This window comes from Taudactylus pleione, unplaced genomic scaffold (genome assembly GCF_031769625.1).
Source record: "Taudactylus pleione unplaced genomic scaffold, aTauple2 ptg000156l, whole genome shotgun sequence".
Lineage (NCBI taxonomy): Eukaryota > Metazoa > Chordata > Amphibia > Anura > Myobatrachidae > Taudactylus > Taudactylus pleione.
In genome coordinates, this window is record NW_028284558.1 from 3,893,171 (window position 1) to 3,905,963 (window position 12,793).

At 43.4% G+C, this 12,793-nt stretch overlaps 1 protein-coding gene across 4 annotated transcripts in view; it reads right to left on the minus strand.

The window, feature by feature from the left end:
• LOC148521611 (dipeptidyl peptidase 4-like) overlaps positions 1–12,793 on the minus strand; it is a 168,947-nt gene that overhangs the window by 140,526 nt on the left and 15,628 nt on the right. For 3 of the 4 annotated variants that reach the window (XM_088474885.1, XM_088474883.1, XM_088474884.1), the window contains 2 exons: positions 7,854–7,894; positions 7,410–7,497 (listed from right to left, as the gene is read on the minus strand). The exons of the other annotated variant lie outside the window; for it this stretch is intronic. In XM_088474885.1, the coding sequence (XP_088331011.1) occupies positions 7,410–7,497; positions 7,854–7,859 (94 nt within the window). In that variant the 5' untranslated portion in view covers positions 7,860–7,894. The remainder of the gene's footprint in view (positions 1–7,409; positions 7,498–7,853; positions 7,895–12,793) is intronic. 4 annotated transcript variants of the gene reach the window in all.

Consider the following 12,793-nt stretch of genomic DNA (forward strand, 5'->3'; position numbering starts at 1 on the left):
TCTCTGTGGTGTATCAGTCACTAGATTGCTCTCTGTGGTGTATCAGTCACTAGATTGCTCTCTGTGGTGTATCAGTCACTAGATTGCTCTCTGGTGTGTATCGGTCACTAGATTGCTCTCTGTGGTGTATCGGTCACTAGATTGCTCTCTGTGGTGTATCGGTCACTAGATTGCTCTCTGGTGTGTATCGGTCACTAGATTGCTCTCTGGTGTGTATCGGTCACTAGATTGCTCTCTGTGGTGTATCGGTCACTAGATTGCTCTAATTTAATACCGATTCCCAAAAAACATTCTAATGTCTGCTATAGCACAGCGAGCATTCTAGTGACTGATACACCACAGAGAGTAATCTAGTGACTGATACACCACAGAGAGCATTCTAGTGACTGATACACCACAGAGAGCATTCTAGTGACTGATACACCACAGAGAGCAATCTAGTGACTGATACACCACACAGATCAATCTAGTTACTGATACACCACAGAGAGCAATCTAGTGACATACATCACACAGATCAATCTCGTGACCGATACACCACAGAGAGTAATCTAGTGACTGATATGCCACAGAGAGCAATCTAGTGACTGATATACCACAGAGAGCAATCTAGTGACTTATACACCACACAGAGCAATCTAGTGACTGATATACCACAGAGAGCAATCTAGTGACTGATATACCACAGAGAGCAATCTAGTGACTTATATACGACACAGAGCAATCTAGTGACTTATACACCACACAGAGCAATCTAGTGACTTATACACCACACAGAGCAATCTAGTCACTGATACACAACAGAGAGCAATCTAGTAACTTATACACCACACAGAGCAATCTAGTGACTTATACGCCACACAGAGCAATCTAGTGACTGATTGGGAGGGACACACCTCTTCTGGTCCCTCTCAAAAAACTTTGTGGTTTCTTCAAAAATTTGCTAAACAGCACACAACATTTTAGTTATACCAATAGGCAAGAGTAAACATTGTAATTTGGTAGCTCTGTAAAATAAAAGAATCATACTGGGCTGCATACATATAAAACAAAACAAGCCACATTTCATCAGAAGACTGCCCTACTCCTCAAAAAAAAATATATAATCTGAAAGGACAAGGGACCTGATTCAGCAAGAACACACGGATGCAGACGCATGCAATCGGATTATTTTGCATGCATCACAGTGTGCAAGCGCGAGCCAACTATTGAGATGGGAACTGCGTTTGCAGAGGCTACAAAGACCCAGAGCACAGTGATTGACAGGAAATGCCACTTGTGGGTTGTGACGGGAAGGTGGCCAGGCAAACGCAGGCATGCCTGTGCATTTGGACGGCGTTTCAGTGGCGTACATAATTAAGCCCTTGCGACGGCGGACGCAGCCCGAGGTCTAGTTGCATACAGGAAGTTTCACTTTGTCTGCGGGAGGGTCAGGTCAACCACTATTATGCATATGGGTCAGATGGTTTTCGATGTTACCGATGTTTCTGCTGTCTTGCTAGGTACAGCGGACGCAAGTAAAGGGAAGTAGGTGGTATTATGTAGTGCTGGGTGTCTGCTTATTCTGCTGCCGTTGCTGTGCGTATGCATTCATTAGCATATTCTCGCATCGGCCGATTGCGTGCATCTGCATCGGTGCGTTCCTTGCTGAATCTTGCCCCAAGATCAAAAACTGGAGATCCAGGGACTACCAGGAGGCACCACAGCAGGCAAACATCTGCATGTATGTGGCTTATTAGCATGTTCAGTGCGTGCACCATAGATAAATCTCCTCTATGACCTGTTTGAAACGTTTCCTTGAGAAAACTTGCGAAGTGCTGGATAATGCAGTACCATGCATTTGTCATTATAAAGTATGAGAATTTCTTGTTTTAGTTTTAAACAATTAAAACATTCTTATTACAATTATTGTGGCAAAACAGTGAAAATTAATTTAGCACCAAATTACATAACTTTATGTAATATACTGTATTTATTACTATTTACTTAAAAATCATAAAAATATAAATGTTACGTCTAACCCAATCTGTCTATTGATCTCCTTCCTGCTTTTATGAGGCTATTCACACCAACGCTAGAATTCACAGAAGAGGGCTTTAGCAATCTCAAACAAAGCCCACCCAATTAGGAGATAAGTTCTCCTGCTCAAAGCTGTTGAGACTTAGGGGTATAAATTACTAAAATACGGGTTTTTAAAAGTGGAAATGTTGCCCATAGCAACCAATCAGATTCTAGCCATTATCTTCTAGAAGGCGCTAGATAAATGTTTAGATGTGGAGAGGTTGCCCATAGCAACCAATCAGATTCTGCTTAACATTTATCTAGCGCCTTCTAGAAGATAATAGCTAGAATCTGATTGGTTGCTATGGGCAACATTTCCACATCTAAACACCAGCACTTTAGTAAATATACCCCTTACTGCCTGCCCAATTAATGTTGAGCAGAAAGGGAAAATTTCCTCAATAAGTGTCTGATTCAGTCATGAATTCAAATACCATCGCGAATGCCATTCCATATGCGGCAGACTTAAGAAATATATGGTAATAAATCTTTTTGCCGAGATCGACTTTCACTCCTAATTGAATATGGCCCTATGTGTTTTATTTATTTCCTGTGGAGGCCTATATGTTTTTTTTCCCCGTCATTGCCAATGTGTTTTTTTTTAAACAAAGCCTATGTGTTTGTCTTTTATTTTCTGTGTGGGCCTAGGTGTCTTTTACTTTCTGTGGGGGCCTATTTGTTTTTCTTTCATTTTCTGTGGTGGCCTGTGTGTCTTATTTTCTGTGGGGACCTATGTGTTTTCCTTTTATTTCACGGAGAGCCTAAGTGTGTGGCTGGAGTGACAGGGCAGGTGGCAGGAAGCTAGAGAGAAAAGGGGCAGGAGGCTGGTGTGGATACAGGGGGCAGGAGGTGACACAGGGCACGAGTCTGGTTGAACCTCCTCTGTTGTATGATGATGACATTGGTTATAACTTATATTCCTACACAAACAGGCATCTTTCGGACCATGTGATCTCCTACATGAATAGTAAAAACCGACTGAAGACACAGTCTACCCAGGGTGGATCAGTTTCTTCAGAGAAACCACCATATAAGTAAGGTGCATTTATAATCTAATGTACAGGAATGCTCTCAGAGTGAAAAGAAACGGGCGGTGTGTCACCCCTTGTGATGCATGACCAAGCCCAATTTTCCGCGCGCCTTCGGAGCGCATTCATATTGTGACTGGCGCATTTTTACTACTTACACCGATGCCGCCATTTCTACATTTTTCATACCCCCACTTCAAAATTCCCACTTCGACCACCACCATGCTATTTAATTACCCCTACTGTGACACCTGATGCGAGTAGGGTTGTATTGTACAGAGCCGCGCACTGGCAAAGAAGTGGGTATGGCCTCGTGGGCAGGGGACATGGCCTCATGGCCCGAAACCCTGGATTTGTCACTCCAGGGGTCCCGGAGGTGCAGACTGCCTTGGGGACCACTCTGTGTTCAGTGACGGCTCCCTCACTGTGTCAGGAGCAGAGTGCTGCATATAATGCTACAGTGCAGCACCCGGCTCCTGTCACTGAGGAGTTATCAGCACTTTGGTGTCACCCCTCAGCAGGTGACACCCGGGTGCGGCCCGACCCAACTTGTGATGCCACTGCACCTGTGCTCAACCATGGATATCTCTAAAATCTGATCTGCTGGGGTGCCTTGAAGACTGCATTTAGGAACCTCTGGTTTATGGCATTTCAGTAGCTGCCGCAGACATCATAGTAGCATACCCTAATGCTGGATATGCTGTTGCTGAAAGAGTAGAGAGTCTGCTGGAGAAAAAACTTAATGTTGTATATAGTAATATATATATGAATGGCATGTGTATCTGCCTAACAAATACTTGATGAGTTTTAACTCATTGGACTGAATTACCTACAGTGCAGGCCAGATCGGTATGTAGTCCCGACAGTGAAATCCTGGCATGGGACTAATGATAGTCACCTAAATACTGACGCCTATCATTAGCCCGACACAGAAATACCGACATCCCGATCGTAGGTAAGCCGGGCGTCGAGAGTGTATAGCCGCAGGGGGAGGGAGGGTGGAGGGGAGGGGGTTAGGTTTAAGGTCTCCCGGGGGGATTTAGAGTTAGGCACCCCCCATGGAGGGTTAGGTTTAGGCACCCCTGGGGGAGGTTAGAGTTAGGCACTAGGGGGGAGGTTAGGGTTAGGCACCCCTTAGGGAGGGTTAGGCACCCCTTAGGGAGGGTTAGGGGGAGGGAGAGGGTTAGGGATAGCCTACTTACCTCCCGTGTCGAGATCTTCATCTGCCGGCTTACGTCCGGCGGTATGACATACCGATTCCCCCAGATCATGTCGCAGCCTACACTGCCAGAGAACTCAGTCCATCCACTCAGAAGAGCTTTATAGATCTCTGAATGGATTGAATACATTCACTGCTATATCCCTGCTGGCGCAGCAGAGTTCATAGCAAATGATTGGCCCCCAACCTCAGAGGTATCCAAAGGGAAGACAGTCCCTCTTTCCTACATGGGATGAAGACACTTTGATTTTGAAATGCCCTGTTGTACATTTCTCTTAACTACTGTATGTACTGCATATCTTAGAAAATAATGATTTATGCTAATTAAATATTTCAGTTTAATTTCATTCCCTATTTTAGTGCATTCAGATTAACTAGATGTTTATTAACAATGATTATAGTTGTTGAAAAGGGTTATAAAAATCTGTTCATAAATAATTAAGGCTAAAAGCACACTGCAAAATAAAAGAAAATGTACGTCTTACACAAAGCATTTATGAACTTTGGTCGAACTTCAACAATCAGATTGGAATGAAAACAAGTTGTAGGTCAATTGGATCTGCTTTGCCTCTCCTACATGCAGAGTGCAGTGGTCTGTTAAGATACCAGTAATTTATTAACAACATTGTATTTAACTAAACCATAATCACTCTAATTAGATTGCACTTGACAAACATCTTTTGATTTCTTACATAAACAATGTACTGTACCTTATTATGTTCAATGCCCTATTAGATTATGTAGTTTGAATAATTGAATGGTAATACTGTACTAAAACTATTAAGACAGACAAAAACAACATACAACTTACACTTCTCTATGGTAAGGTAATTAAATCACTGCTTCATAATTAGTCTAATAGTCATATAATAAAATACAACGCGACATAATAATTCAACACTCAGGGAAAAATAAAACCTCCCAGCAATTTGCCCAATCCATGCAATCGCACCTATTGCAGCCAAAATTAGAATTACTGGTAGGTATATATTAACTCCTTAATACTAGAGCCAGATTACCCATCAGGCAACATACATTCCTGGCTGCCTAGGGCCCAGTGGGCACTGAGGTGTCTGGATTACGCTAATCCATTTTTATGTGTTTTATTTTACAAACACAGGGGGCCCAAACCCTCACCTTGCCTAGGGCCCAAGGAGTCTTAATAAGGCTATAAATAATACTTCAATGACAAAATAACAACACAACATTAGAGAGCAGTGGCGTATCTATATGTGCAAGGTGTGCAGTAAACACGGGCCCATAGGTACAGGGGGCCCTGCACTGCATGCCCAGCACCCATCACTAACCACTGAGCCTGCCTGTGTGGCGCTCCAGCCCCCTTGCTTATCCCAGGGTGCCACCTTTGCAGTGACATTCAGAAAAATGGTGTCACACTGGAGCTAGTAAAGTCTCTGCCACTTTATCAGAGTTTTGCTCTCTGCTGCCCATGCGCCGTGTTTCTGAATCTATCAACGGAAAGATGTCACTGCAGGACAAGCCTAGGAACCTGGCACACCACACAGGCTGGTACATTGGAACAGATATGGGGGACGTACTCCACACAGCCCCCCCAGCTTTTTATATGCCCCTGTTAGACAGACATTTGGAAAATGTATATGAAAAGTGAGTACTAGTGTACTTTACAGACTCATTGCAGAGAACCCAATGAATGTTTTAAATGGTACTTGTGTACTTTACGTACACGCTACGCTCACCACAAGGTTGTATTCCCCCTCTATGCCCACTTGGATGGTAGGGAATAACGCTGGACACTGGCTGATGACATCAGGGTCCTCTCCGTGAAGGGGATTTAGACATTACCATGATTGATAATAATAATAATGAGTGTAGGACACTTGTGTACTTTACGGACTCATTGCAGAGAGAACCCAAGTACCGAAAAGTGTTCAACAGGTAACTGCAGAAATTGTGGTGTTGCCACTGCCAGTAGTCCTGTACTTGTTATAATCGTTATTACATAGCACACTGCCAGTAGTCCTGTACTTGTTATAATCATTGTTGCATAGCATACTGCTAGTAGTCCTGTAGTTGTTATAATCGTTATTACATAGCACACTGCCAGTAGTCCTGTACTTGTTATAATCGTTATTACATAGCACACTGCTAGTAGTCCTGTACTTGTTATAATCGTTATTACATAGCACACTGCTAGTAGTCCTGTACTTGTTATAATCGTTATTACATAGCACACTGCTAGTAGTCCTGTACTTGTTATAATCGTTATTACATAGCAAATGCAAGGTGCTGCTCCACTTAAAGTCTTTTATTCAGCAATATTTTAACTTTCTTAAGCACAGCTGAAAGCAAGTCATAATTGCCTCCGCATTGCGTGCACAGAAATAAATGCATAAATTCATCTGTATGCGGATTTGCATCTTAGTGAGGGAACAGATCTAATCAATACATTTGGGGGTCAATCCAATAAACCGCAATGATCGTCAACAGCCACACTTTATGGCAGCCCGAACTTGCACAAAATTGCTTGCAGGCTCCGTGCAAAATTGTGCAAATTCAGGTTCAGAGTGGGCCACAAGGGGTGCGAGATACGGTGCCTTTGCCAGTGTTTTAATGCTATGGCAACAGCAACTCACACCCATAATTGGCTTGAGCCCTTGGATTGATACACATCGTTATCATTAGTGTGCACTTGCACCAGCCTTATCCTTGGCACATATGATACTCCTGAAAAGTGGCATATTTATCCTATCGGCAGACTCGCCAGCGATTCCATAGACACACCCTCAACATTGCCAATGTGAGATCACCCAGCTACAGCCTGCGTAGTGCAAAGACAAGCAAGATGCACTCTGTAAATTGACTTATGTTCAAGTTTGCATCAGTGCCCTAGCAGAATGCAGCCTGGGGATATTTCCCAAGTGGTATCAAAAAACAAAATCAATTTAAAAAAGAACAAAACACCTTAAAAATTCAATAAAACACACACATAATGTATATATATACCTATACACAAAATGTATATACCTATTATCTATATGATCACAAAGTGTGCATTGGCTTCACAAACAGTCCTTGCATGGCTGTCCCATATCGGTTCCCAAGAACATCTGTCACAGGCTTACCTTTAAATGCCAGCAGTGCCACAGGAACAGCTATAGCAACAATAACGACTGCCCCAACCAGCAGACCTATCAGCCACTTCACCCATGCCTGCAACACACAAGGGCACAGTCACAGCTTGAGGATATAATACATTCTTACATTTGTCAATACTTTTCCAGCAGAACCCCTGAAGTGACAGAAAGTTTCAGTGCTACATCTGTAAACACTCTCCTGTCATCACCGCTAATGGTGCTATTTTGCGTAACCCTTAAATCAAGTTTAATCAAGCTGTTGTGGAACTAGAAGTCCCAGCTACCACTGGTTGGCAGAGGAGATTGTTTTTGTAGCTCCACAACAGCTGGAGATCCACAGGTTTCCTATCTCTGGATAAATGAAAAGTATTTTCATAAAATGATCTGTAATATTTAGATATGTCTATTAATTAGCATGGTACAATCACTCACCTTCATGTTTCTTGAGTAGCTTAGAGGAATGTATTCCCCGTCTTCAGGATGAGAGAGCAGTGAAGAAGATAAGCAGAAGAAAAGTTTAATTATTAGATATCCCGTGAACACTCAAGTCACAGTGTTAACAGCTTCAGTTTAAATAGTTAAACATTAGTGAGGATCAAATGCAGCAGAAGTGAGGTTGGACTCAATAGTCCTTAGTCCTTGCAGGTAATTCCAGGCAAACTGCACCGTGATCCGATTCCTATCAGCTCAGACATGAATTCAGAGTCAGTGTGGAAAGTGTGGACTGCAACAGAATGAGTTTCAAAACTATTCAGGAAAGAGAGAAAAAGTTTCTGCCAGCTGTTTTGCACAGTGAAGGAGGAGTGTGTGTGATCAGTTTAATATCAGTTTAAAATCAGATTGGAGAAAACTTGAATTCCACAGATAAATTATAGCTAAGTTTTATAGAAGTCAAGGGATTTATAAATGAACAGAATGAGTGTGAATGCATGCGTTTGAGAGGTAAGATCACAAAGCTGTCTTTAATAATAACATTTTGACAACATGCTGGATTGGTTAAGGTTAGAGTTGCTGCATGAGATGCTTGAGCTATGAAGAATAAAGATTTATTTTAGTTTTTTTTTTCTTGTCAATTCTTTTCAATATTCAGAGTCCCGTGGAGGAATACAAAGACATTTCATATAACATAGATTCTAGGGAGTTGTAACAAGTGCATCCCACATCAAAGGTTTTTACCCTTTTAAAGAACAAGTTAAATACTTTTTAACCATGCATGTGAAAATACATTTTTGTATCACAGTCTTCCTACAAATAATTATCTTCTTTCAAAATATCTCTGGAGGGAAAACAAGTATGGCTGCCAGACACAGACAGTCTGCTATGCATACACAGGCTCTCATATTCTCAGTTTATCATGTGATGACAAAGGGGAGAGGAAAGGGATGTCACAGTGCAGATAGAGCTCATAGTGGTGCTCCAAACAATGTGACTGCAATTACCATGGTACTCCATGACCCTGCAGAATTATAAATAAAATAAACATATAGCAGACTGGAAAAACAAGCCAAGGAGAAATTAAAAATATTAAGGTTATTCATGTAGCCTGCCACAGACATTCATGGGTTTGCTAAATTTATTAAAGTTCATTTTAGGATAATCTGGTAGAGAACTGTTTTGAGCCACAATTTGGAAACAATGTGGACAATTTTGCTCTGGAAGATTAGATAGATAGATAGATAGATAGATAGATAGATAGATAGATAGATAGATAGATAGATAGACTCATAACAATGCAACTCCACAAAACCTGTAACATCAGCCAACATACATCAGAGCATTTAAGACACTGCCTAACAATAGAGTGGTACCCAGATGACAGGTTGACAGTAAAAAGGTTGACAATGAAAAGGTTGACACGCAATAGGTTGATGAGGACAAAAGGTTGTCAGGGACAAATGTTTGTTACACTACTGGTGGACATTTTTAAGGTTAGGGTTAGGGGTTAGGCACTACGAGAAGGGATAGGGTTAGGTTATGGTTAAGTTTAGGCACTTGGGGGGAGCATTAGTGTCACACACTAGGGGGAGGGTTAGGGTTGGACTAGGCTTAAAATATGTTGACCATATGTGTGTTGACCATTTGTACCTGTGGACCTTTTGTACTTGTCAAACTTTTGCACTGTCATTCTTTTGTCAGTCGATCTTTTGTACCGGTCGATCTTTTGATGCTGATGACCTATTGCCTGTCGACTATTTGGTGTCGACCTAATTCCTGTCAGTCTATTATACCACACCTGATTACGTATAGTATAAGCCAGAGACAAACCTGTTACAAGTGCAAATATGTCCAAATGGCATTTGACGAAAAGCCTTGATGTTAAATATCAGAGAATAGTGCATCCCCTCTGCTGAGCAATGAAATACATTTAATAATATTATACAGTGTGCTGTTAGTAGGAATATACAGTACATTCTACTGTTAGACCCAATTTGTACTTTTTAGCTCCATTCTAAGCCAAGTTGTCTGGATTTCTGTACAACCTTCATCACTATCAATTCCAACCATACTACATGTTTCCAAATATCATTACAGGACTTAAACACTGGTCTACAAAAAGAACTACATTAAATAAACCTAGTCTATGGGCTGTATTCAATTAGAGGCGAAAAGTCTGAGGTCGGACTTGTCTCCATCATCCCCTTCTTTCCTGAGGATAAAGTATCGGGCGCGTGCCCACGTATCCCTGTATTCAATTAGGATTCGTTGAAAACGGGACCCGGCAGAAACGTAAGTATCGAAAAGTCCTGTCACTTTTGGGGAAATCAGCCTGTCACCCCCAAAAGATGATCTGACATGGGGGATCACTATGGGTACCCCCGATTTGGCCTGCTAAAGGTATCTGACATTTTTAAACGGCCGCGACAGGTGCTTTAATGCGTCCTTAAAGAAGTGGTGAAGAATAGCATTTAGTTCATTTTTTTAAAAAGATAATTAGGCCCAACAAATTTGGGGTACATGAAAATCGATGCAAGCATATTTTTAAGTCCCTAAAGTGATTTTTAAAAAATCATTAAAAATCCACCTGCCGCAACCAAGCGCATTCTAAAAAACACCTGCCGCATACTTGGGGACCCTCCCTGAGTCTATTTCGCAAATTTTTTCGTTTTTCCCCCAACTTTTTTTTTTTGCCCCCAAAACAGAAAAGTGAAAATGGCGAAAATGAGGTAATCGGCAATAATTTAATCGCCGATAACGGCTTTTCGCAGCCTAACTGAATATGGCCCTAGATGTATTTTTTGGTCTGAATTCTTATTTGCATTCAGATTTTTTTCCCATCGGGCAGGGTTTTTTTTTTATACATACGTTTAAAGTGTTATTAAGTTAGTAAGTCTAAATCTAAAATCTAAAATTCCTTGGTCTGTTTGTTTGTCCGGTCATGCATTCAGACACCCCTGCACCAATTGGGATGAAACCAACGCAAGGCAGCCCTGGCCAGGTTTTAGGGGTGTTAGGGTCCCGGTCGAACCTCCCGTTGGTGTACGCTGGGCGAAACTTGGACCCGGGGAGCCTGTTTTGAGCCTTCTGATGGATTTGGATGAAAACTGTAGAGTGGTAACATTGGATCTCAGAAGTCATACTAGGGGGTTGAGGTTCTAGACCTCCTGTTAGTGTACGCTGGGCAGAATTTTGACCCAGGGAACGTGTTCCGGGCCTTCCACTGTATGGATTTAGATGAAAACATCACATAGGGCTGTCAATTGGTCTGGGATGCCTAATGGAGTGGTTGGGGTCCTGGTCAGACCTCAAAGTGGAGTGTGCCGGGCAGAACTGACCCAGGGAGCCAATTCTGAACTGGATAGCCTGTTCTGAGCCTTCAATTGGATGAATTTGGACAAAAAATTCACAGGGTGGTAACATTGGAACTAGGGATGTGCGCCGGACCATTTTTGCCGGATTTGGATTTGGTTCTAATTCGTCGTCCGGCTTTGGATTTGCCAAACTGCGGTGACTGGCTTTGGATTTGGATTTGGATTTGGATTTTTTTACAAAAATTGACAAAAAAAGCTAAAATCACATAAATTGGTCTTTTTTTTCTTCCTAGAGTATTATTAACCTCAATAACATTAATTTCCAGTCAATTTAGACCATATAACAGCTCATAATATTGTTTTCAACATTATTGGCCAAAGGTTGCAGTGAGCTGACTGGTTCCTAAGCGACAGAGCAGCGGCACAACAACACAGACACCACAGTATAAAGTACATCTATGACACATTGCCACACAGCAGTGGCAGAAATGAAAAGTAGTGCACCCACCCAGTGGGGTACGGCCAGCAGAGTCACAGTACTTGTTTACATAGTGGGCTACAGCCCAAGGAGTCACAGTGCACAATCTTATTCACATTACACCGCACGTAGGGCCTGATTCACATTACACCATAAAGTAGTGTCTCTTATTTATGTTACGACACACAGTAGTGCCCCTTTTACACAATGCCCACAGTAGTGACCCTTTTACACAATGCCCACAGTAGTGCCCCTTTTACACAATGCCCACAGTAGCGGTGTTCTTTACACAATGCCCCCAGCAGTGGTGCCCCTATGCAGTCCCCTTAGTAGTAGGGTCCCCTATGCAGTGCCCCCAGTAGAATGCCCCCCAGTAGTATGCCCCCCATTAGCAGGCCCCCCCAGTAGTATGCCCCCCATTAGCATGCCACCCAGTAGTATGCCCCCCTTTAGCAGGCCCCCCCAGTAGTATGCCCCCCATTAGCAGCCCCCCCAGTAGTATGGCCCCCCAGTAGTATGGCCCCCCCAGTAGTATGCCCCCCCCAGTAGTATGGCCCCCCCAGTAGTATGGCCCCCCAGTAATATGCCCCCCCAGTAGTAGGCTGCCCCCAGTAGCAGGCCCCCCTCAGTAGTAGGCTGCCCCAGTAGTAGCCCCCCCTGTAGTATGGCCCTCCCTGTAGTATGGCCCCCCCTGTAGTAGTAAGCCCCCCCAGTAGTATGCCCCCCCCCAGTAGTAGTAAGCCCCCCCCCAGTAGCAGGCCCCTCAGTAGTATGGCCCCACCAGTAGCAGACCCCCCCAGTAGCAAACCCCCCCAGTAGTATAGCCCCCCCAGTAACAGGCCCCTCAGTAGTATGGACGCCCAGTAGCAGACCCCCCCAGTAGCAGACCCCCCCCAGTAGTATAGCCCCCCCCAGTAGCAGGCCCCTCAATAGTATGGACCCCCAGTAGCAGACCCCCCCAGTAGTATAGCCCCCCCAGTAGCAGACCCCCCCAGTAGTATAGCCCCCCCCAGTAGCAGGCTCCCCCAGTAGCAGACCCCCCCAGTAGCGCCCCCGGACCTTTGACAAGTAAAAAAAAATAAAACTTACCTGATTCCCCGCTCCCGCGCCGTCCGCTCTGCTGTCACACGCTGCGGAGGGAGCCG